This window comes from Eumetopias jubatus, unplaced genomic scaffold (assembly GCF_037043125.1).
Source record: "Eumetopias jubatus isolate StellerSeaLion01/CBP00866 unplaced genomic scaffold, mEumJub1_p1.0 scaffold_10, whole genome shotgun sequence".
NCBI classification, from domain to species: Eukaryota; Metazoa; Chordata; class Mammalia; order Carnivora; family Otariidae; genus Eumetopias; species Eumetopias jubatus.
The window spans coordinates 56,481,237-56,506,940 of NW_028274816.1; the positions used below are offsets into that span (position 1 = coordinate 56,481,237).

The 25,704-nt window shown below is 54.0% G+C and overlaps 1 protein-coding gene across 2 annotated transcripts; it reads right to left on the reverse strand.

The window, feature by feature from the left end:
* Positions 1-385: 385 nt before the first annotated feature.
* Positions 386-24,775, reverse strand: SLC8A2 (solute carrier family 8 member A2). Of its 2 annotated transcripts, XM_088027191.1 has the most exons (9): positions 24,101-24,775; positions 19,168-19,832; positions 12,585-13,007; positions 8,269-8,372; positions 8,101-8,118; positions 6,534-6,658; positions 6,137-6,236; positions 2,181-2,459; positions 386-762 (listed from the first exon to the last, which is right to left on the reverse strand). In XM_088027191.1, the coding sequence occupies exons 1-9, from the start codon at positions 24,773-24,775 to the stop codon at positions 386-388; spliced, it is 2,766 nt and encodes a 921-aa protein (XP_087883317.1). The 2 variants fall into 2 exon arrangements, with proteins under 2 accessions (XP_087883317.1, XP_087883318.1); XM_088027192.1 differs by lacking the exon at positions 8,101-8,118.
* Positions 24,776-25,704: the final 929 nt, after the last annotated feature.

Here is a 25,704-nt window from a genome sequence, read left to right on the forward strand (position 1 = left end):
GGGAGGGGGGGGGGGGAGATCCTCTAGGGGAAGGGGGTCGTAAGGGATAGGGAAAGGCTAGGTGTCTAGAGAGACCACGGTAGATTCTCTAGAAGGTCACTGGGTAGGGGGCGGTTCTCTAGGGAGGGGCCTCGAGGTGAAAATGTCCCCAGGGGTGTGGACAGTGACTAACAGGGATGGGCTACAGTTGCGGGTACCACGGGGAGACTCCCGAGGGGAAGGAAGGAGGATGTCAGTGGGGACAGAGGGCGGGGCTATCAGTTCCCAGGAGGAAGGGAGGCTTAATCCCAGGAGAGGAGGCTGAATCTCTGGAGGACAAAGGAGACGCGGGTCCAGAGCAGGGGCAGCCGAGTCTCTGGGGCGGGGGCGGGGGGTGGGGAGGAGGCTAGAAGCCCCGGATGTGGCAGTAGGCCTCGAGGCTGGCGAAGAGGATGTAGAGGAACCAGAGGCCCAGGAAAAGCGCGGTGGTGGCGAGCTTGGGGCCGCGCGGGCCGCCCAGCTCGCCCCCGATGTGCGGCCGGCGCCGGTACAGCAGCACGGCGATGCCCACGAAGGCGAAGACGGTGAAGAGCGTGACGGAGAAGGCCAGCGTGCCGGTGCGCACCTCGAACGGGCGGCCCTGCACCGCCCAGTACACGGCGGCCACCGACCAGGCCACGCCCAGGCCCAGGAACACGTTCACGGCGTTGGAGCCCGTCACGTTGCCGATGGACGCGTCCGCGCACTGGTCCTGCAGCGCCGCCACCTTGCTGGCGAACGTGTCTGCGTGGGCAGAGACACGGCGGTCAGAGGGGCCCCGCGGGTCCCCGACGCCTGCTCTCCGTAAGACCCGGCGCCACCCCCATGCCCCGGACGAGCCCGACCGCGCCGTGTGCCCTCCCCGCCTCCCGCTGCTGTAGCTCCGCACCTGCGGCCTTGACCCCACCCAAGAGGCCAAGCGGCTCACGGTGCCTACGCCTGCTCGCTACAGAACCAACTGCCTGCTTTCTATGGAACTCGCTGCCTGCTTTCTAGGTCTGCATTCAGTGGTATCCACTACCTACTTTCCGTGGCATCCGCTGCCTGCTTCCTGTGGACTCGCTGCCTGATGGGGGGGGCAGTCTCTGCATTCTATGGGGCCTGCCGCCCACTTTCTCTGGGACTCACTGCTTTCCATAGGAATCACTCTCCGCATCGCGTGAACCCACCGCCTATTTTTCTATTGGCCCAATCCTCCCATTGCCACCTGGCTGGACAAAATTTGTGTTAGGTTCCGTGCTCACGCGATCCTGTTCCCGTCAATTCTCCCCCGTGGTTTCTGTCAAGTATACAGCCTGGTTTCTATGGCCTCTGCCCACTTTTGAACATTTTGCTAATAACTCAGATCTCTGGTACAGAGCGCGGGCATCAGGGAACAATTCACAGTAGTCTACGGGACCCGCCGCCTGCTTTCTAGGCCTCCAGCGCCACCACCCGACTGGTGAACACATCCACGTGGGAAAAAAAGGTGTCAGGCTCCCCACATCTGGTCTTCCCACTCCTGTAAGAATTTCTGTCTGGGCCCCCTGGTCTTTAAGGGACCCTCTCTCAGGTTTATTTGGGAAGAGGGGGATCATGGACATTGTGTTTCCATGGGACATACACTACAGGCTTTGAGGCCCCACTGTCTTATTTCTATGGCACCCCGGCCTCCAACATCTAGTTTCGACTCTGCTCTCTCATCTTAGTTAAAGCTTTGAGACTCATTGGCCTCGTTCCTGTCATGGCCACCAACATGGTTCGATGGAATCTTCCACGTGGTTTCTCGAGGGGAAGGGAATTAACATCTTGTTTCTTTGGCACCCACTGAATGGTACCTATGAAGTCCCCACCTTATTTCTATGGGACCCCTCTCCTACCTTTCTCTTCAGTGCCCCACCTTCTTTCTATGGAATCCATCGTCTGGTTTCTACATCTCCCACCACCTTAGTTCTATGGGAGAGTACACCCGGTTGCTTTTGGGGAGGGTTCAGTCTGTATATTGAATCTACAGACCCCCCGCCGCCTAGTTACTATTATGTTCCATCATCATATCTCTAGGGGACCCACCATATGGTTTCTGTATGACTCCACCACCTGATACCTGCAGAACCTTTCTTTTAGGCTCTACTGTCATACTTCTCTGAGACTCTACCCAGACAAGCAGTCTCCCAGGGGGTTACCGGGGATGGAGGTGCCCAGGGCCACGAAGACTACAGCGTTGACAGAGTCCTTGAGCCCAACGGTGCAGCCAAAGTGGGAGGCCAGGTCCCCGATGAGCGCGGTGAGCAGGCCGATGACCAGGATGCAGACGCCGAAGCAGGCCCAGCCGTGGCAGTACTCGGTGGGGGGCACACAGGCGAAGAGCACCTTCCAGAACACCGTCAGGAAGTGCATGACGTAGTCAAAGCAGGAAGGCAGCCGTTCCTCCCGGGACCCGTCCTCCTCCTCCTCCTCGTCCCCTGTGGGCACAGGACCCAGCTGGGGCACACGCCCATGCCTCCTTCTTCCTCGCCTACAGACCCCTCCCATTTTGTGCAATTTCCAGGCAGTGAGTTCCCTAAAGCAAATTGCTTTCCCAGAATCCCTTGCAGCTAGGAGAACGTACGGGCCCAGATAAAAATACTCGCTTTTCCAGAATTCCTTGAAGATAGAGGCTGCGTGCCCAGCTAAAAATATCTGGCTTGCTAGGATCCCTTGCTGCTAGGGGTGGTCACCTCCCTAGCTAAAAAAAGAGTCGTCTTCTCGGAAGCCTTTACAAGTACCATCTACAGACAGCCATCTCTGTAGCTAGAACTGTTGACTTGCTCTGATTCACTGCAGCTAACCATAGCCACATACTCAGCTAATGGTGCTTAGTGTCTCAGAATCCTTTGCAGCTAGAGCGCCAGCCAGATACCCAGCTAACATTATTCACGTTCCCAGAATCCCTTCAGGCTAGCAATAGCCATGTCCTCAGATAAAATATTAACTTTCCTGGAATTCCTTACAGCTAGTGGCAGTCCTGTCCTCAGCTAAATACTTGCTTTCCCACAATCCCTTGCAGCAGTGGCCATGTGACCCAGTCTGGCAATGAGGCCTAAACAGAGGGTTTCCGGCAGGCTCCGGCTTTCCTGACACAGGCACGGTGTTACAGATCTGTTTTTCTGAACCATGTCAGTGATGCCTCACTCACCATTAGAGTTGTCTGTGTCACGTATTGTGACGGAATTTCACCTGCTTTTGACTTGTAACAGGAAAGCACAGATGAAATGTTTTGTCTACCTTGCCCTAAACTGAGAAGCATAAAGCAATGAATGAGAAGTAGTGAACGACTCCAGTGGCCAAGCACTACATCCGGAAGGACGCCGATAAGGAACAGTGTAACCCTCCTTGCTTCCCTGTTTCCTCTTTCTGCCTGCCTGGAACGCAAACATGACACCTGGAGGTGCGGCAGCTGTCTTGCAACCACGAGGGCAAACCGCTGAAAGTGGGAAAGAGAAATGAAGGAGGAGCCCGGGCATTTAAGGATGTTACTGAGCTGCCAACTCTTTATCGCCTCCTATGGATTTCTTGGTTCTGTGAGAAAAAGAAACTCCAGTGTGCTTAAGCCACTGTGGTTGAGTTTTCTGGTGTTTGCCACTGAATGCATTCCTAATTGGCCACAGTGAGACATGGCCAAAGTCAGAGTGGGGAGAACGCACTCTTGGGAGGGAAGGGGCTGCTTTCATTGCATCTCTTGGGGGCTTTCCCTGCTCTGCTTCAAATCCTGCCTTGGTTTCCTCCTGCCCTTAGACCCAGGCCCACACTCCTGCACTTGGGATTTGAGAACCCGCAGGCTCTGGCCTTTGCTTACTTCTCTGGCCTTTCCCATCAGGGGAGGCTCTTCTTCAGCCTTTCCCATGGAGGGAGCCTCATGGTTATGTCTATGGCTCTGGGGCTACCTCTCTGGTGTCAAACCTTGCATCTGCTGTGTGATCTTGAATCAGTGTCCTAACCTCTCTGAGCTTCCAGATGCCTATCTGAGAAATGGGAGGAGGAACTGGACCAGCCTCAAGAGAAGGCTGTGATGACTACATGAGTGAGGCCACAGAAAGTACTCTCCGTGCAGCCTGGCCCACCTCCAGTGTGACGGTTATTGTTTGAAGGCCCCTTTTAGTGCCTGGGGAGATTCACTGATGCTCCAAACCAAGGCCACCCTGCAAAGAGCTTACAGTTGAGGCAGGGAGGTAAAGGATATAATACAAGAGCACCTCTGCCTGCCAGACGGGACATGATTCACCCTCCAAGGGGGTGAGAACTGCCCTTCTCCGGCAGCGCCTCAAGCAGCTTTGGGCTCACATCAAGGATGGAAAGGCATTTGTTGAACAAAGTGCAAAATGATCAAGCACCGAACCAGATACTTGGGAAACATCTGTTAAGTGAGGTCATACAGGAAATGGACTTCCAAGCTGCCTGGCACTCCACTGTCCCCGTCATCACTGTCACCATCAGGATGATTACTTATCACTGGTATGGTTCCCCCACCCCCCTCACTCCTTCCTCCGATCTAATCAGTTGCTCTCTACAGACTCACCGGCTGACTCAGGTTGGCCCTCCGTAACCACCATCTCACACCTTCTCCTCTTCCCTAAGCCTGGAGGGAGGGCCGTGGCTCCCCAGCATTCTTGGATAGAAGCTCCAATTACTCATCACATCGTCACACCCCACCCCAGCCTCTCCTTCCTTCCACGGGCTCCCTCTGGCGCCTGGAGCTTCCCCCATTGAGAATGCTCCACGGGCCCCCATGCACCAAAATGACACCCAAGCTCCCTATTGGAGCCTATGAGGACCTGCACGGTCCAGACTCTGCCCACCTGCAGCTTCATCCCATGCTTCTTCATGCCCGAAACTAGTCACCCCCCGCCCCACAATGTGCCATGACCCCGCAGACTTCCAGACTCTGGACTTGGTTTTCCCTCTGCCTGGAACACCTCCCTGTCTTCTCCCTCCCCCTGGCTAACTCCTATTCCAGTTTGAAGACTCAGCTCAGAAGCCTCCTCCTCCAGGGAGTCCTCCATGACCTTCGAACTGGTCAACACCCTATCTGGGCTCCCGCAGCAACGTCGGGTCCCCTGTCCCAGCGCTGCCTGCTTTGGGTTGTCCCTGTCTTGTGACAGGTCTGTCTGCCCCGCTGGACTGTGAGCTCTGTGAGAACAAGGACCAATCAGTCACAGTTATCTCTTTGTTCCCAGCTCTGTCCTACACAGGGCTGAGTCCAGAGAATCCCTCAGAAATAGATATTGAAAGAATGTGGCTTCAGAGGGAGACACCACTTCGTTTCTATTAGACCTCTGAGCTGGTGTCCGCAGCTCTGCTACCTGGTATTTTTCCATCTCCAAAGCCTGGTTTCTTTCGATCCCACTGAGCAACCACAATTCCTGGTGTATTTTCAGTTCCTACCAGGTAGGCCTCCTAGAAGGAAACCTGATGTATAAAGGACAGAAGCCTTGAGCTCCACCTCAGCTCTTTCTGAATTCCCTGTGGGACTTCAGGCCAGTCCCTCCTCTGCCTCTGGGCCTCAGTTTCCCCAGCCCGTATCACAAAGTGCCAATCAATGTTGATCCCCAGGATTGAGCCTGTGAATCCAGGTGTCATGGTGTCTCTGGCCACAGGGAGGCAGTGTGGGCCCGCCTGAGACCTAAGGAGGGCGAACCGCACAGGTGGGAGAGCGGGGTGCCCTGGTGACTGTCTCCATGGCAATAGAGGAGCCCAGGCTGTCTGGGGAGGCCAAGGGTTTTAACCTGGTCCCACCCGGCGGCTGTCTGATGAGAAAGCCCCGCCCGATGGCTCCCCCACCGGCCCTCTCTCTGTCTCCCTGTCTCTCGCTCTGGCCTTCTGCCATTTAGGGACTTCACTCTCTACATCTCTCGTGCTCTCGCCACGTCTCTGTCTTTCTCCACGATTCTCTGTGCATCTCTCTCTGTGTGTCTGTCTCTCCTGTTTGTATCCGTTCCTTATCTTTTCCTCTGTCTTTCCCTGTTTCTTTGTGTCTTTCTTGTTCTTTCTCTTCTCTTATCACGCTCTCCTTCTCTTATTGTCCCTCTGTCTCTCTCTTCCTCGCCATCCCCCTGTCTCTCCATCCCCCTCTCTCTCTCCTTTCTCCTCCCTCCCCACTTACCTGCGCTCACTGTAACGGCCTCTAAAAACTGTTCTCTCCAGGAATGGGTCCCAATCACCAAAGCCAAGTTGGTTTTCTTGATGAGTTTATCCACCGTGTTCTGAGGATAAAAGGGTGGGGAAGAGATCATTGCCTGTGACCACCTCAGGGCACCCCGAGGCTCCCTGCAGAACACTGGGGCTGGGGCTCACAGCCCATGCTCAGGGGTCCCCAGTCCCCCACAGCCAGGTTCACAGCAAGAAGGGAAAAGAGAGTGCCGCTGTCCATGGTGCTAGCAGAGGGATGGGAGGATGGTCTGGCACACTTGACCACCTCTCCCTTGTGACCTTCCTAGCTGATTCCTCCTGGACCCTCCCCAAGGAAATGACTCCAGGAAGCTGGGGCCCCAGAAAGTCACCTTAAAATCATATGACTCCTCAATGATGACCTCCAGCCTGCAGTTTTCCCCAAGAACTGGCTTGCCCATCTCCGCTATCCTCCGAGCCTCCTCCTCCTCGGCTGTCAGCTTCCTGTCCCCATCCCCTGCAGCATGAAGGATGGGAGTTAGACTCCAGGGAGGCCCGCCTCACTGGGCCCATGATGCCCTTGCTGCCTGTTCCCACTGAGAAAGAAAACTGTCTGCTGTCCTCTGGGAAGCCTCCTTGGTGGCATGCCCCCAGCCTGCCCCAGTGTCCCATCTGACCACTGTCTTCCCCAACCTAGGACCCAGCTGGTCCATGAGGTTCAGCTGGTGGGCTCTGGGCGTCATATGGAAGGAGCTATGTGACCTGGGGCAATGCCTTGGACTCTCTCTGCCTCAGTGTTCATATCTGTAAAAGAGGCACAATGACAGTAGCTACCTCGTGGGTGGTTGTGAGGGTTAAAGAAGTTAATTCATGTGCAGTGCTTAGCACAGTTCCTGGTGCATAATAAATAATCCAAAATGGTATTTCCTTTGTTAAAATTACCACCAGCATCATTATCATCATCACCCTTGTGGGAGGAGGCCTTGTCTCTACATCCAAGCTCTGAAAAACATCCTGGAGTGTGTCTGAGGTGGTAAGGAAAGAGGGGATTCCCAATTTCAGTACAGACCCACCCATAGCTCACTTATCTCCCCGAAGCATGTTGGTCCTTGGATCCAAGCCCAGCATCAACTTAACCCTAACTCTCAGTGGAAAGCCACTAGGAACACTCAGAAAACTCTGCCAGCAATGATTTTTATTGTGTTAAACTGTTGGGATTAGGGGGCCTATCTGTTACAGAAGCTCCTATTACCCTGACTAATATGATCTTCCATCTGACCCTAATCCTAACCCCCAACCTCAATTCTGATCTCAGCTCCAAAACTACTCTGTCCCTTATCTTCGAGCCACTGCCCCACCCCCACCCCAATCTCTGACCCTGGCCCCAATTTGAACTGTAAGTCCCCCAAACTCACCTTAAACCCCCACCTAGGCTTTGACCTAAATCTGACCCCAATTCTAATCTGACACCACCATAAACCCAGATGGGATCCTGACTTATGATTCCCTCAATCTTAACTACAAACAAAACATGATCTTGGGGCACCTGGGTGGCTCAGTTGGTTGAGTATCTGACTTGATTTCAGCTTAAGTCATGATCTCAGGGTCCTGAGATGAAGTCCCACACTGAGCTCTGGGCTGGGTGTGGAGCCCGCCTGAGATTCTCTCTCCCTCTCTCTCTGCCCCTTCCCCACCAATCATGTGCTCTCTCTCCCTCCTCTCACTCAAAAACAAAACAAAAACATGATCTTGGCCTCCAAACCCCCACTGTAACTCCGAACTCAATGGGCCCTACCAACTCTGACGTCAGTTCCGACCCTCACCCAGCCCCGAATCTGCCTTTATCTCACTTCTAACTTGCCTCAAACGTGACCTGGAAGGGTAGCTTGAGGCCACGACCCTCCCGAGACCTCCCTCCCGTGTTGCTGTCCAATCAAGCCCAGAGGTAACTCCACTCACCTTGATTGAGCAGCAGAGCTGGGGAAAGAGAGAACAGAGGGAAGGTGAGATTGCTTCCCGGGGAAGCTCAGACCCATGAGCCTGAAGGAGCACCCACTAATGGAGCCTCCAAGGGTCCTCCCACCCTGAACCCCTTACCTCCCCCACAGCCCGCCCATCACCCCTCACCTGAAATCCCTCGCTTAAGCCACTGCGGCTGGCCCAGCTCGATGAAGAAATTATCCTTTTTCTCATATTCCTCATCATCAACTATCTTTACCTGAAGAGTTTTCCTGGGGGGGGGGAGGAAGAGCACCCAGCATAAGCCCCCTCCCCAAATTGCCAGATAACTCACCCATTAGCCCATTTTTTGAGCACCCCTCCATCCCAGGCTCCCTAATCTCAGTTAATCCTCACAACTGCCCCCCACAGGAAGGCTCTCTATCATCCCCGATTGACAGAAACATGCCCAGAAACAGCTAAGGAAGCTGAGGTTTATTAAATAGCAACCTGAAGTGTCCTGATAAAACCAAAGTTAGGGCAGGTCCTTCCTCTGCTCAAAATGTTCACATGGCTCCTGTCTCAGCCAAAATAAAAACCAAAGTCCTTACAATGGCCAATAAGGCCCCATGCCATGTGGCCCTTTTTCCCTTTCTGGCCCCCTGCCCCACGCTCCCTTACTCACCCACTCCAACTACACTGGCCTCCTCACTGTTCCTTGAACATGCCAGGCCTGCTTGTGTCTCAGGGCCTTTGCACTGGTTGTTCCGTCCACCTAGAACACTCTTCCCCAGGCTCATTCCCTCAGTTTCTCTGGATCTCTGTTCAAATTAATTTCTCATTGAAGCTCACTCCCACCACCTTCTTAATTTTGAAATCCACCCCTGCCTGGACCCCAGCATGCCCGGCCCCCTTACTCTGCTCTATATCTTCTTTGTTCCATATCACCTTCTAACATACCACCTAATGTGTTTATTTGGTTTATGGTTTGCCATTTGCCTCTTCACATTAAGATGTAAGTTCCACCAGGGCGGTGACCTATGTTCATTTACATTCTTTGCTGTATCCCCAACGCCTAGAACAGTGCCTGACACATAGTATGCCTTCCAGAAACATTTATTAACTCTAAGCCTTCGGCTCAGGAGATGCTCTGCTTCCTGCCCTCTGTCCTGACCACGTTCTGAGGGTTAACTGAGTGCTAATTGATTTTGTCAGCATCCCCACTGCTATGGTAACCGGGGGGGGGTGACTAGGGAGGAACAGCCAAACGTTATTTTTGCCCTCCAGGCAAACAACCCACCCCCCCCACTCACAAAGACCCACAACCCCAGAAAGACCACAGCCCTGCCACTAGCAGCTCTTTCAGCGGTAGGAGCCTCGCGGCCTGGCCCCAGAACCCAGAAACACAAACACCCAGCCCACACAGTCACCCAGCAGAGGAAGCTCAGCCAATCACACTGCCCACACCCACACACCATCGCACCCCGCAGCCATTCCCTATGCAGTGGCAAAATCACACAGACCAGATGCCTGTTAGCACAACACCCCCACCACAGCCTCGCGACTTCGCCAACCTGCAGAGCCCCATTGTGGTACCATGTAGACTCTCCTTCCTTACATCTCCCTCATTAAGCTTCTTGGTGTCTGTTTATTTTTATTCCCTCCAGTCTCTCTCTTTCTCTCTCCATCTCTGACCCTCTCTGTCTCAGGCTCTTCCCCAGCTCTCTGCCTTTCTTCATCTGTGTTCTTCTCTCCCCATCTAGGTCTCTCGGTGTCCATAGGCTGGAATAACTGAAGTCAATGCAACTCAGTCAAGAGGCTCTCAACCATACGGTCTCTCAATGGACCCATCTCAACACACAAACGCACAGGACACAGCGACACCCATACAAAGACAGATGTACACAAGACAGTCATGTGGGGACATATGCCCACCTCCACCCTCACCCCCTCCTGGTCTCAGGATATTTTAAATTTTCTGTGGGTGAAAAGAAATGGCCGCCCCCAACCTCAGTTGTGGGCTGGGAGCTGTCCACGGTGCTGGAACACCGTGGCAAGAAGCAGGCTCTCCGGAGACATTCTCCTCACACACCCTGACACGCAGACAGCTGCCGACCTGGTGACACGCTGACAAGGTGATACACACACACCTCCGACGCTCACTCTCTCCCAGACACGCCGTGATCCGCCAGCATGTGGTGACTGACACGCAGTGACACGCGTGCCAACTGGCACCCTGACAGGCGTGCCCTCTCAGGGGACCCAGGGAGGAGAAACCCAACTGGCAGGGGACAGCAAGAGGGACTCGAGCTAGACAAAGGCAGGACTTCCTGAGATTAAAGGAAGCAGCCTTTCTCCCCAGTCTGACTCTCTCATGCCTGCCCTCCCTGTTTCCTGGAAACCCCACTCTCCCGCCCTCCGCAGCCTCTGATCTCGAACCAGTCTCCTTCGCATCCTGTCTCTTGTGCCTCTCTCTGACCCAAACTCTTTCCTCTGTCGCATCAAGAGGACCTCTCCTTCCCTGAGTCCCACTGAGTTTCTCTCAGTAAGAAAGTCTCTCTCTTTCTTCCCTGCATCTCGCTTCCCTTCAGGCTTCCTGGATCATAGCTCCTCAATCTCTCTGGCTCCCTCTCTCTACATATTTCTCAGTTTCCTTCTCCCTTTGTATCAAAGTTTCTGTCTTTCTCTAACTCTGTGCCTCTGTCTTCTGTCTCTCCGTCTCTCTCTCTAGGTCTTCTCTGTCTCTCGCTCTCATTCTCTCCCCACCACCCCATCTCTGGGCGTCTCTCCTCCACGTCGGTGTTGATTCTGCCTGGGGCCGCCCCTCCAGCCGGGCTGCTTCCAAGCACCTCTAATTAGGGCCTGCCCGGGAGAGGAAGGATGTGTTTCCCTAAACTTAGCTAATTAGCCTCCTGTTATCTGTCATCTGAAGCCACAGCTGGAAGCTTGGGCGGGGGCGAGGGTGGGGGCGGGGGCAGAGGGCGTCCCAGCCTGGGGAAGCCCTGTGGGGGAGGAGAGGGCCTGTGGGGTCGCAGCAGCAGGAGGGGAGTGGGTTAGACTACAGGAAGGACCAGAATGAGCAGAAAGACAACTTTCCCCCATTCCCCCTGCCTCTTGAATGTGAGAAGGGGGTCTGGGATGGTGCCCACAGCCCTCAGCCCAAGTTCTCAGCTCAAGCCAGAGACAGAGAGAGATGGAAAGGTACGGAGAGTCCATAACTGAAATATAACCCGAGTCAGAGAGCTAGACAATGAGGGCGGAGATCTAGAGATTAACAGAGACCCAGAGAGAGACTGCCAGGAGCGAGAGACGCGGAGATGCGAAGGGAGGGATGGAGAGGCGGGGAGAGCAGTGAGAAGCTGAGCGGAGGCCAAGGCACAGAGGCAGGGAGGAGGAGGGGGAAGGGAGCACGGTGGGGGCACTGCTTGGTGGGAGGAGCGTGGGCGGCAGGAGGAGGGAGACAGACGGGCGTGCGGGGGCGGAAGGGCGCAGGCAAAGGGGGAAGGCGCCGTCTGCATCCCAGTCAGGTGGCGGGGAATGTGAGGCTGCAGGCACACAGTGGGGAGACTCGGGCATCTGTGTAAGCGGGTGGCCGGGTGTCTGGGCATGAGACCAGCCCTGACGCCGTGTTTTAGCGAGCGCGTCTGTGGCTTGGTGATTCTGTATGTGCCGGTGTGTGTGTTGGTTGTGTCGGTGTATCCAGCCCACTTCCCCAGACCCCACGCCACCTTCCGCAAATCCAGTGTCTTCCAGTTTCTTCACTGTCTCTCCAAGCCCTGCCCTTACCTTTCCAGGCCCCCATATTCCTACTCGGTCTTTTCCCAAAGCCTAGCCCACATTCCCCGTAAGTGCCCTGTCATTTCCCCAAGTTCTTCCTCCTACCCACAAGCTCCACCCTTTCCCTAGTCCCGCCCCAAGCTCCGCCCTATCCCCATAGGCCCCGCCTTCTTCCGCCGTCCTCGTCCAGCTCCTTGGGTCCCTACCCAGACCCCACCCATCGCCTTAGGCCTTGCTGCTTCTCCGTTTCCACAGGCACCGTCCCACCTCGATCGGACCCTCCCCTCTTGTCCACGAGGCCTCTCTCCTCAGGCCACATTCCACCTCCTACTAGCTACCAATTAAATCCTCTACACTCCTCTTCCCAGGCCTCTATCCTACCTCTTCTCCTCTCTCTCCTCACCTGGCCCTTCTTTCTCGGGTCCACCCTGCTCTCCTCAACCCAGCCTCTTTCTCCCACGCCCTTCCCACGTCCCATCCCTTCCTCTTGGCCCCGCCCCGTCACTCCTGTCTCCTCCCTCCTCATCCCTGGCCCTCCCCCTCTCTGGGCCGTGCCCCGCCTCCCCAGCCCTCCCCAATCAGGTCCCGCCCACCACCCGACACGCCCCCCACTGCCCAGGCCCCGCCCCCTCTCGCGGCCCGCCCACTGGTCGGCCGCACCCACTTCTCCGGCCCCGCCCCATCTGCCCGCGGAGCCCCATTCCCCCTCCTCGCCCCGGCGCGCTCACATGGTCTCGTCGTCGCCGAACTCCAGCTCGCCGCACGCGTCCTCGTAGTGCACGCCGCCGCCGCGCGCCGTGCCGTCCACCGTGCGGTACGGGAGGCGCACGGTGCCCCGCGCGCCCGAGCTGCGCACGACGCGCACGTCCACGGTGCCCATGCACTCGCTCACGTGCAGCAGGCGGTCCTGGAAGGAGAAGATGCCCGCGTGGTCGTCGTCCAGGATGGTGACGGTGGCCAGCAGTGGTGCCACCAGGCGTCCCTTGGGCCGCCCGCCGCCGTCGGGCTCGAACATGCCCTGCGCGTCTCCCACGCGCAGGTTCAGCAGCCGCACGAAGAAGTGTTCGTCCTCCTCAAAGATGTCGTCGTCGATGATGCCGATGCGCAGCTCCTTCTGTGTCTCGCCCGGCTTGAACACCAGCGTGCCCTCGCTGTGGCGGGAGGGTTGGAGGGAAAAGAAAGCGGTGAAGGTGGGGTCAGCGGCTCTGGGAAGGAGAGTAGTCAGGGCAGGCTTCCTGGAGGAGGGAAAGGCGCCACCGAGAACTCCCCAGTATGAGGGTGGACAGGCATTAAACAAATAATACCGAGGATGAATTAGGGTGGGCTTCCTAGCGGGGAGGGTAGGGGATGCAAAAGGGGAACAAGACCGAGGTAGTCCCTCCCTCGTGGAGCCCATGAGGATTAGTAGCGCCAGCATTAAATAGTTAATGATGAAGATGAGATCAGCAGCGGCTTCCTGGGGGAGTTTCTAGTGGACAGGAGTGCTCCAGGCAGAGGGAGCAGCGCATGCAAAATCCCAGGGTGGAGAGAGCCTGCAGTGTTCCAGAGCCACACGTCTCAAACCTTAATGTGCACACGAATCCCCTGGGAGATCTTGCTAAAATGCAGATTCTGGTTCAGTGGCTCCGGGGTTCAAGACTGCATTTCTAAGCCACTCCCACAGGATGTGGATTCTCCCATAGGGTACAGGGACCACACTTGGGAGTAGCAGGGATGTGGTGCCCAGAGCTGACCTTTTCACACTTCTGATGAAAACCCTTCAGCCTTCCTGGGTACCCACAAGAGAACATCCACACTCCTTAACTTGGTGTCATTCATTCATTCATTCATTCATTCAACAAATCCTCCCTGAGCACCTTCTCTGTGCCCTGTTCTGGGTGGTGCTGGGAACAGAGTGGCGAAGAGGCCTTGTCTTCACAGGGCTCACCGCACTCACAGCCCCGTGGGAGAGCCATATCGTGGTGACAATTACACATGTAATAATTTAATTACTGTTCATTCATTCAACAAATATTTACTGAGCAGCTGCTGTGTGCCAGGCACTCTTCTTAGTGTTGGGGAAATGGCAGCAAAACCAGATCAGAGGGGCACGTGGGTGGCTCAGTCGTTAAGCGTCTGCCTTTGACTCAGGTCATGATTTCAGGGTCCTGGGATCGAGTCCCGCATCGGGCTCCCTGCTCAGCGGGGAGTCTGCTTCTCCCTCTCCCTCTGCTCCTCCGCCCCTGCTCATGCTCTGTCTCTCAAATAAGTAAATAAAATCTTGAAAAAAAAAAACAGATCAGAGAAAAATCCCTACCCTGGTGGAGCTTCTGTTCTAGTGCAAGAGATGGGTAAACAACAAACATATAGTAAAATGTCAGGTGGTGATGGTGCTATGGAGAAAAATAGAGAAGGGGCGCTTGGGTGGCTCAGTCGTTAAGCATCTGCCTTGGCTCAGGTCGTGATCCAGGGTTCTGGGATCGAGCCCTACGTCGGGCTCCCTGCTCAGCGGGAAGTCTGCTTCTCCTTCTCCCACTCTCCCTGCTTGTGTTCCCTCTCTGGCTGTCTCTCTCTGTCTCTCTCTCTCTCAAATAAATAAAATCTTTAAAAAAAAATAGAGGAAAACAGAGGAAAGAGGTTAGGGAGTGAGAAGGTGTTGTGTTAGGATGTCAGGGAAATTTTTCCTGAGGTGATATTTGAGCAGAGACTTGAGGGAGGTGAGGGAGGGAATCATGTGGAGAATATCTGAGGAAAAGTATCCCTGGCAAAGGGAACAAACAGCCAGTGCAGATGTCCTGAGGCAGGACCAGCTTGGAGTATTTGAGAAGGCAAGTGTGGCTTCAGAGGAGGGAGCAAGGGAGGGGGGAGGGAGATGAGGGAGATGACATCACAGAGGGAATAGGGCAGAAGTCAGGGGCCCCAGCGGGGACTTTGGTGCTTACTCCGAGTGGGGTGGGAAGCATGGGAGGCCTCTGAGGAGGGGAAGGATATAAGTGGCTTAGGTCTAAATGAGCATCAGTTGTGTAAGTCTCTGAACATATGTGAGATGCTCTATAATGGAGCAGGGGAAGAAATGAGATGATGACATCAGAGTAATCAGAGAGCAACTTTGAAGGGACAGGGAATGAGTCGGTTCCCGGCAGGGCTGTAGGCATCAGAATGACTCTGGGATGTAAATGCACCTTGCAAATCTATAATTTCCCCTCCCAACCCATCCCAGCATGCACCACTGGCACCATTTCTGAAAGGTGCTATATGATCCATGAGTGTTCTCTATCATTACTGTGATCACTTTCATAAGAAAGAGGTCCTGGGCTCCACTTCTCCCAGAGAAGTCCAGCTCTGGGGGGTGGGGGGAGGCAGAGGGACCCCGAGGTTCTGGCAAAGAGGTAGAACCAGATGACAAGCCTAGAGTAGACAGGTAAGGGGCTCCCTGGGGCTGCGGCCTTCTGCTCAGGAGACGCTGTTCATGGTGGCTGAGGCACCCAGCCCAGGGAGCCCACCTGCTCCGAGCCGGGTCGGGCCGATGTGCTGGCTGTGTGATCTCGGGCGGTAGGATTTGCAGCCCTCTGAACCTCAGGTCCTCATCTGTAAAGTGGAGCTAATAACAATGTCTACCTCGTTATAAGGATCGAGTTATAAGGCAAGGGAAGCATTCAACAAAATTTAGCTAGTGATATTTGTATATTAAGATTAGAATCTTAGGGATGCCTGTGTGGCTCAGGGGGTTAAGTGTCTGACTCTTGGTTTCAGCTCAGGTCACGATCTCAGGGCCGTGAGATCGAGCCCCACGTCGGGGTCCTCACTCAGCGCAGAGTCCGCTTGTCCCCCTCCCTCTGCTCCTCCCACCGCTCTCTCTCTTTCTCAAATAAATGAATAAAATCTTTTAAAAAATGATTAGAATCTTAGAATCCTAAAGTCATGGGATGTTAGAAATGTAAGCTTAAGTGGGGATTTTAGCACCATCTTTACCAAATGGTTAAAGTGGGCATCACTAGTAGTAGAAAAGGCAGGTGTCATGGGCCTCCTGATATAATGCACCGAGGAGGACACTGCATCACTTGCATGAGTTCTGGCCAAAAGTGCATCACCTGAATCTAATCATGAGGACACATCTGACAAACGCAAATTGAGGATTGTTCTACTAACTGGCCTACCTTCAAAAGTGTCAAGGTCACGAAAGCCATAGAGAAGTGGAGGGATCGATCCAGACCAAAGAACTCTAAAGAGACATCACAACCAAATGCAACATTTGGGTCTGGACTGGATTGGAAAAGAGGGAGGGGTGAAAACACAGTCACAAGGGTGTTACAGGGATGACCGGGGGAAAATGCAAACAGGGACAGCAGACTGGGTAATAATACTGATTCAGTATTACATTTCCTGAGTGTGGCAGTTGGATTGTGACCGTAGGGAGGCGGGATGTCATAAATCTTAGCAGATGCACACTCAAGTATTTATGGGTGAGTGGTCATGCTGTCTGCAACTCGCTCCCATCTAGTGCCACCATGATTAATATTAGTATATATTAGGGAGAGTGAGTGAATGCAAACAGGACAGAAAATGAACAATCGGTAACCCTGGGCAAAGGTTATATGAGGGTTCACCAAACCATTTCTGCAGCCCTTCTTGGGCATGAATTTTTTTCAAAATAAAACGTTGGGAAGAAAAAGAACATGGGGATTTTAGAAACCACATATGATAGAAATATAGAAGATGCACTTGTGTTTCCGCAGCGGATACACAAACTCTGAGAAGATGAAAATCTTAGAACCAGCAAATCGGAGACTAGTTGGGGTGCGGATTAGAATACCTGAATGTAGGAATCCTGGAATCTTAAAGCTTTAGACCCTTAGCATGTTTGGATTCTAGGGGTTAAAACTCAGAATCTTGGAACAGCTGTGCTTTTTCAGTGCCTTGGAGGTCATATTTAATTTGGGGAAACTGAGGCCCACGGATCACCCTAATCCATACGATACCTGTGGGCAAATCAGAAAATGGCTTCCCTTCTTCAAGACACTATTTCCATGAATCAGGACCCTGTCATAATAGACATACAAATCTACAATGTCTACTATGTGAATAGAGCTTTCTTAGATGTGGTGCTCTCATGCAGTGCACAACCTCAATAACTGTACGTGATATCCCTGATTGCCCACACTGAAGCAGGAACTTGCTTAAGGAACAGGGTCCGGGGCTAAACTTGGACTGGAACCCAGGTGTCCTCCCTCCCAGTCCTGGACCTAAGCTGCATTGATAAGTGATGCCAGGCCTGTGACTGTCACCTGGGACAGGAGAGCAGGGACAGGAGGAAGGTGTCAACTTTCCCTAGCTCTTTGGTTCCACCACTGAGCAGCATTTACCTCCTGCACTTCAGACATCTCAGTACTGAGGTCATTTGCAGGTGAGAAAGGAGCCTCTGATCCCAGCAGGTGACACCCGTCCTCACTTCCTTTTGCAAAGCCTTTGGTGGGGGAAGTTGCAGACTAGGGGTGTGGGTAGGAGTGGAAGGGTGAAGAGGTTGAGTGACAACAGGCCCCACTATGGTGAATGCCTTTTCTTCAGTCGAAGGAGGCTGGGAGATGTGGGATGGTAGGGAGAGGAGGGAGGGGGTTGGTCATGGATGACCAAAGAGATCCCACACTACAGGATGACAGAACAAAGACCCTGAGCCCCACTCAGGAGAAGCAGAGTGCAGGGAGGGGGCGGGTGGGAGGGTAGGAGAAATGAATGGAGATGGGCAGATCAAAGGATCTTGGACTGACCCGAGGTGGAGGGAATGACCTACAAATGCCCAAAGCAGTAGAAGGATAGGAACATGTGATCGGCAGAGCAGGGGAGGCTGGGCTACTGATGGTCTTCGCTGGGGCACAGTGGTGGAGCTGAAGATTTGTGAAACCCAGAAACTCAGCCCCAGAAAGAGAAGAGTTAAAGGGACGAGGGACTGGCTGCTGCAGGAGCAGAACCAAAGATCTGCTCCAGGTCCGCCTCAGCTTTACTCCGGAAGGAGGATGAAAGGGAGGTATGGCAGACTGCTTGGCAGGTGGAACCCGAGAGAAGCTCAGTCACCAACACTCTCTCCCGTCCTCTGCTTTAATTTCTTCACAGCTGACATTTTTCTGTCTTCAGTGTCTACTCCCCAGTGGCCCATCTTTCCCATGAGAATGTCAGCTGCATTTGGGCAGACTTGATGTGTTTCGTTCACTGCCTGTCTTCACAGCCCCGATCCGTTTCTGGCACATAGTAGACCAGTGAGAAATGTTGGTATTATTATAGGGAACTATGACAGACTGCACATTGGTCAACAAACTACACTGTAAAACTATCATTCTTGAAAGAGTGTGGTATGAACAGAAGAACTACAAACAGATAAAGAATTTTGTGGGTCACATGAGGATAGAGAGGTTATCTTGTTTACTGCTCTGTGTTCCTTTTTTTCAGGAGAGCAGAAGGAGAGGGAGAGGGAGAATCTTAAGCAGGCTCCACATCCAGTGCCCAGCCGGACGGGGCTCGATCTCACGACCCTGAAATCATGACCTGAGCCAAAATCAAGAGTCCCAGGCTTAACCCACTGAGCCACCCAGACGCCCCTACTGTTCTGTGTTCTAAAGATAGTACCCAACACATAGTAGGTGCTCAGTAGGAATTGCTGAAGGAGGGCGGATCACAGGTCTGCTCAAAAAAGAGGAAGGAGAGGGACAGGGGGCAGGGAGACACAGGAGGGTGCAAAGGTGGGGGGGGGGCTTCTTTATGGTGCCACCAAAGACCTGGGGATAATTTGGGTACTGCCTCTCCCCTCTTATCCCATTTAATTTTCCCACATAGCACTTACCATCACCTCATCTTTTTATCTATTTAATAGTTCATAACCTTATTGCAACTTGAGGGTAAGGACCTTAGCTGTCTTGTTCACCATGATATACTCCCAGGTATACAGTAGGTGCTCAACAAACATTTTTACTTTAGTAATGGTATGTGTGTGTGGGGGGAGGGTACTTGTCCTAGCAGGTAACACTACACATAATGCAGTTGTAATAATTAACACAGGGTGGTGTCAAGCACTAAAACCCACAGGTAGATCATACACATGGGAGACGGGACAGCCGTGCTATCTGGCAAATGCTAGAACAGTGTGCGGTACAAAGAAGGCTCTCGACGGTGAATGAATGAGTGAACAATGAATGAATGCCGCAGGTCCGCGCACCGCAAGGTAAGGACGGATGGGCGCTGGAGGCAGCCCCCGAGCCCGATGAGCGCGGCGGCTGCGGCGGCTGCGGCGGCTGCGGCGGCTGCGGGACCCCGGCGCCTCCGCCCTGCGAACGGCCAACCCACCTGTACTCATAGTCGGAGCCGGCCTTGGCGGAGCCGTCCTCGGTGCGGTAGTCCACGTAGAAGGTGCTGTTGCCCTCCCCACCTTGGCAGGTGACCGACAGCAGCACGGAGCCACAGTTCTCCAGGCAGTGGTAGAGGCTGGGCTCGAAGAAGATGCGGCTGGCGCCATCGTCCTCGTCGTCGCCGGGGCCCTCGGCGGGGGAGGCCCTGCGCGACGCGTCCACTGCGTGTCGCCGCAGCACGTTGCCCGCGCCCGTCATCAGCCGCGTGGCCTGGATGCGGTAGAAGGCGCGGCTCTTCTGCTGGTGCAGCAGCGCGTAGTAGTTGGCGATGCCCACCAGCTGCTCCAGGTCCTTGTCCGGGTGCTTCTGCTTGAGGTCCTTGAGGATCTGGATGACCTCGCGGCGGCTGGCGTCCAGCTCGCGGGCCTCGGCGGGGCTCGGGCCCAGGCCGCCCACCTCGCCCGGCACCTCGGAGCCCACGAACGTGCCGTCCAGCTCGATGCTCTTGGGGGGATCGCCCTCGGCGCCGATGATGATGCCGCTGCGCGGGTCGGTGCGGTAGCGCTTGTACACATACTTGTAGAAGAGCAGCCGCTTGTCGGCCATCCAGGCGAACACCACGCACACCGGGAAGAAGACGAGGGTCAGCAGCGCCTCCCACACCTGCGGGCGGCCGCGCGGGTCAGGACCGCCGCGCCGCCAGGGGGCGCGCTCGCCGCCCCGCCGTCCCCGCGTCTCTCTCGCTCGGCGCTGGGGTCCGGCGGTCGCCGGGCGCCCCCTCCGCCCCCGCCCCGTCCCGCATCTCCCCGCAATCTCGGTCCCTGCCCCGCCTCGTCCCCTCTCTACTTCCCTCTGGTGTCGGCTCGTCTCTGCCTCTCCCCATCTCTCTCTCTGTCTAGATCGTTGTCTCTCTCCCTGCCTCCATCCCATTTGGTGTTGGTCGGTTTTTGAATCTTTCTTCCTCTCTGTCTTGTTACCTCTGTCTCCTTGTTCTCCTTTTATATCTTTTGTAGATACCCATCGCTCTCCCTTGTGAGATTCTTCGCAGTTTCTCTCTCTCCGTCTCTTTCCCGGTCTCCTGATGCATGCAGGCATGCATCCAATCCACTCACGCATCCATGCATCCATGCATCCATCCACCCATCCACCTTTCATCACTCTGAGAACCATGCCCACCTACCCCAGTGCCAGGAACCCAAACACCCTCAGCCGCCACTAGGGGACAGACAGGTCCCCACCCCGTGGCCTCAGCCCCCCTCAAGGGGCAGAGCCTGTGTCCCTTCCAGCCTCTCTCTCCCTCCATCTTTTTCTCCCTGCTCCTTTTTCTCCTCCACCCCTCCTCAGCTGGGACGCGGCGAGTTGTCCAAACCCCACCCATCACCCAGGGCCCGCGCTCTGCTCAACCTCTTCCTAAAGCTCCCTGATACCCCACGCCCACTCCCTCCGCCCTCCCCTCCCCCACCCCCTCCCCCTGACCAGTGACTACCGCCTTTGCCAGACTCTCCTTCCTTAGAATCTGTTTGGCCCTTAGGGACGAGAGTTTGACTCTAAAAGAGGCACAAGTTTGGCTCCTGTCACAGCCTCTCACAGCAAGCTCCCATGTTTACATGCTACCTCCCCAGAGAGACAAGGCAAGGCTGTGTTCAGACCCTGGTTCTAGAAGAGGGAGGTCTGGCTCAGCCTCTTGCCTGTAAAATGGGGGTGGCCCCAAGACTGAATGAGCTTATGTACCCCTAACACATAGCACTGTCAGTTCCTGACACATGGAAAATACTCAAAATGTGAAACTAACATTAGAGCTCATTGAGGCCCAGGACTTGGTCTGCAAGCAGTTACCTTTCTCATTAAAGATAAGGAAGAAACGATTAAAGATTATTTACCATCAGATGGCCCCCAGAGGTGTCTTTAAAATGGGCCCAGAAGGGAAAATATCTTTTCAGATCCAATCCCCACAACCCCTTGTCGCTGTGTTTACTGACGGCTCAGAGAGAAGGGCAGGACTTGGAAACAGAGCCACCAGGCAGGTCTGTCAAAAGAGGCCGCATTTTCTACACGAGCTGTAAAATGAACTCTGGCCTTGTGTTCATTGAGCTGGTCACTGTATATTGCAGGGTATTCTCCCGTAATCAGAAGGCAGCCTCAAACCCCTAAGATTTGCTTTTCTCCCACAGGTAAATAAAAGGCGATTCTAGGAGACTCACATCTTCCTTCCAGGGCACCCACTGCGAATGGGCATATGGATGGACTTGCCCACCCTGGGAGGGAAGTAAGACAGCTTCAGTGGACAGGAACACCCCCAAGGGGGGGGTGGCTCCAAATTAGGGTCCTTTATGGGCTGCCACCATGATTAGGGCGGGAGATCTGGTCTAGTGACTCAATGGGGCAGTCCCACACAATACAGAATTGTCCCGTGTCCTGTGACCTCAGAACCTCCCTCTGGATACTTGCGGTGGCAAAACACCTGCTTTTCTAATAATTGGAGTCTAGAACTCAGCTCTGTTACATGTATATGAAGTATTTTCCTGATGCTTTAATATATGCTGAATACACTTATTTTTAATCTTGTAGCTACCCACTCCTCTGCTCAACTCCTTGCACGGAACGTTTCCTGATCTTTCTCTTTCTCTTAAATCCAAACTTGTTCAGTAAAAGATGGTGCTGGTATCTGGTTCCCACACCATGACTTTTAATGTAGCCATGCCGAAGCATTTACATGTGGAAATTCACATCGTTCTATCAGAGATTACTTTCCTTTATATCATAGTTCGGCCATTATACGGACTTTCGGAAAGCCAACAGCACAGGCAAGTTCATTAACGGGAGGAATCGCTCACATTTACTCTGTTCTAGGCTTGCGGTTCTGAGCCCTTCCATGTGTAATTTATTTGATCCCCACACCGCCCTCTGGAGTCAGTGCTATGACGATGCCCAGGTGACAGGCGAGGAAACTGAGGCACCGACAAGGTGAGGAACTTGCCCAAGGAAGAGCTAGGAAGCAGAAGTGGGGTTTGAACCCAGCATGCCTGGGTCCAGGATCCACGCACCGGACTACTGGGGTAGAAGGCCTCTCTCCTAGCATCTAAGAATTTCACGTCAGAGTAAAGGGATGTAACAAAGCATTTGCTAGGAAAAGGGAGCACTGGGTATGAAGGGTCAAGAACCAAGGGCCCGGTCTAACCTCTTCCATGGTTCAGATATGAAAACTGAGGCCCAGAGAGGGTCCGGGCTTTGCCTGAGGCCACACAGCATCTCTGGGAGAAAATCCAGCGCCAGACCCATCTCACTGCCCCAGTTCGCTGTGTTGAGAAGGAAGTGGCACCATCTTGGTCTCAGGCCAGTTCCCTCCCTTACTTCATGAAAGTGCCTCATAATTTTGGCTTCCACATTACTCCCGAATGGATCCCCCATGGTGACTTCTTCACCCACAACTGTGACATTTTCTACCCTGTTTTCTGAGTCTGAGCCTGGCTCCTTCTCAGGGGGATCTCTCTCCTCCACCCCCGTCCCTACCCACCTGTCACTCATGGTGTCTAAAATTCTCTTCATAGTTTTGCTGTAAATCCTCATCAAAGAGCACTTTGAAAACCTAAGTCAGTATACCATCCTTTTTAATAGCACGTGAGAACCGTGTGATGGGTTCTTCTGCATTTTTCACCATGGCAGCCAGGAGACTCGGCATTATAGTCATTAGTCAGTTGCTGTAAAGGTCTCTCTCCCTCTCTCATCCCTGTCTCCTGGTGCTACCATCTCTCCCTTAGCTCACCTGCAATTTCTGGTCCCTCCCTTCTGCTTTTATATCACCTGCAAAGAATTTTTATACTTCTAACTTCAGCTTCTTCCTGGAAAGAGACTAGAATTGGCAGAACCTGACAGATACGTGCAGGGAGATTATACACATGTGTGAAGGAATTCTGGGTAGCCTCAAATAAATTATGCATGTGTGTGAACGAATTAGGCCAGGCCCATAAATAAATTATGCAAATGTAGATGGCAGTCATGGGGTTGTGGGAAATGAATTAGGCACATGTTTTAAAGGAAGACTAAGCAGAATGTGGTTAAGACACTGGACGGATGAGAGGCAAATGATTATGGGAACGTGGGTGTAAATTATGGAGGAGTGGGACTAAATTTTGTCTCACTGTTGGAATAAATTATGCAAAGTGGCCTTTGCAGTGGACTTGGGCTTATACCTACGTTGGATTGGATTGCATATAAATTACATTACAGTGATAAATTATCCTACCATCAGAAATCAATTATGAATAATGAATTAGGCAAATCACAATTGCATATCTGGCAAATACAGAGCTAGATTACCAGATGTGGGCCTATGTCTATGCAGGCCCGTGGATACATTATGCAAATTGTACCAAGTTACCCAAGTTGATTAGCACTGTCAGAAAACACAAGGTTGGATTATGCAACTGTGGCATGAATTATGCAAATAAAGGCGGTCTTATTATAAAGGTGGGAATAAATTATGCAAAAGACAGGGAGTGTAAGAAAACATGTGAACGTACCTGGCAAATACCTGGCTAGACCATGAACTGCGTGTGGTATGCATTACACAGATCACAAGGACTCTGTTAACACATATGGCACCATCGTGAGAGCTAAAAGGGGTCCCTTCTGGATGGGTATACTGCAAAATGTCACCCCCCGCCCCCTGGGTGGATGAGCCCTTTCCAGGACCTGCACAGCCATCCAGACATGGCTTGGGTACACTCAAACGGACTCCAGTCCCAACTTGCCTTCTCCAGCCCAATGCCCTTGTGCAGTGTGTGACCTGCACAACCATACCTGGCAGCCCTCCCAGATGTAAGCATGCATTTCTGCAAATACATGAATCAAGTCTCCAAGCCCAGGGAGCCACCCCTCTGGATTTTGCAGACATACATGCACCAAGGAGGTGTCCATGGGTCCTTGCTCACCTGGACCACACCCGGGGAAAAGACGGCAAGGATGAGATAAAGCCAGACGTAGGCGAAGATACTCCAAGAGGCAGTGACAAAGAAGACTCTCAAGTGCTTGATCTTGCGGCTCTCACCAGCTGGGATGACATAGATGCACACAGCAATGACCACAAACATGTTGAAGGCAGCACTGCCCACGATGGTGCCCGGGCCCAGCTCGCCCGCCTGGAAGTTGTGGCCGCAGACCTCGATGACAGACAGCAGGATCTCAGGGGCTGAGGAGCCCAGGGCCATGAGCGTGAGGTTGGACACCGTCTCGTTCCAGATGCGGACGGTGCCCACGCTGGTCTCACCGTTGGCCTTGGTGATGGTGATCTCCTTCTCCTTTGACGTGATGACCTCGATGGATGCCATGAAGCGGTCGGCAATGATGGACACGCCCAGGAACATGTAAACCATGGCCACGAAGTAGACCACAGCTCGTGCCGCCTTGTCACCCAGCGACGGGTCATCGGGCTCCCAAACGGGCAGCAGGACCCCCGGCTGACAGCGGTTCGAGCCCTGGCAGCCCCCCGTGCTGGTATCGCTGTCATTGGTGGGGGGAGGCGGCAGGGAGGGGGTTGGGGTGGCTGCCCCTGAGCATGGGGGTGTCCCCAGGAGGAGTGCAAACCCCACTAAGGCCAAGGGAGCCATGGAGGGTGTCGGGTCCTGTGAGGGAGGAGGAAGAAGTGTGGGTGAGGGGCACAGACCCCTCCCACTCGCACGTGAGCCAAGGCTTCTTGGGGGTAGAGCATGGGAGACAAGCAGGGGGCTGACAGGAGGAGGGTGGGGACAGAGGGAGATGCAGAGAGACAGAGACTAAGAGAGAAAGATAAAGACGGAGGAGCGTCACCCGCTGCTGGTGGAGTACACGTCGCTCTCACCACCTCGGGGAACTAGAGCTGAACATCCCGTGTCCTAGGACTCAGCCGTCCCACGCCCAGGTACATGTGCACCCGGGAGCCATAGGTCGTGTGTCTGCCAAAAGACACATCCCAGAATGTCTAACAGCTCCCGTCTTGAAACAACCCAGATGCCTCTCAGCAGTAAATGGAGAAGCCCAGCACAGAGCACTCACACTGAGGAATGTTACAGGGCCCTGGAAAGGGAACGGGCTGCTGACCCACCCAGCCACACAGACGAATCCCACAGACGAGGGAGGAATGAAGCCAGGCCCCAAAGGACAGAGACTGAATAATTTAGCGGGTGAGGCGAGGGGCTGGAAGCCGTCAATTCATTAGGTAAGTCTAATGGTTTCCAAATTGACCCTCAGAGGGCTCCTGCTTGGGGTCTAGGATGTCTGTCTGCCTGTCTGTCTGAGCGGGGCTGGGGAGGGGCTGCTGGAGGGTCTCCCACTCACACCTTTCCCTGCAACGGCGGCAGGTGTCTCTCTCCAGTACCCTCTACGTCTCTGTGAGGTGCCCGGGTCTTCAGCAGCTATGACGAGACCCCGTGTTGGGCTTTTGGTCTCATTTGTGGGTTGTGGGGTCTCTACGGTTTCAATACTTCTCCAGCCTCTGATCCTGGGTTTGAGAGGCTATCTCTGTGTCTTGCCTCAGTTCCCTTTAAAAACGCAAACCCAG

What these genes read in the sequence shown, in the direction of transcription:
- SLC8A2 (XM_088027191.1), bottom strand. Translation starts at nt 24,775, where the DNA reads ATGGCTCCCTTGGCCTTAGTGGGGTTTGCACTCCTCCTGGGGACACCC. An exon ending in AGGAGTCATATGATTTTAAG is followed by an intron (nt 6,237 to 6,533) that starts GTGACTTTCTGG and finishes TTTTATCCTCAG; the next exon opens with AACACGGTGGATAAACTCAT. An exon ending in CCTGGGCACCTCCATCCCCG is followed by an intron (nt 763 to 2,180) that starts GTAACCCCCTGG and finishes CTGCCCACGCAG; the next exon opens with ACACGTTCGCCAGCAAGGTG.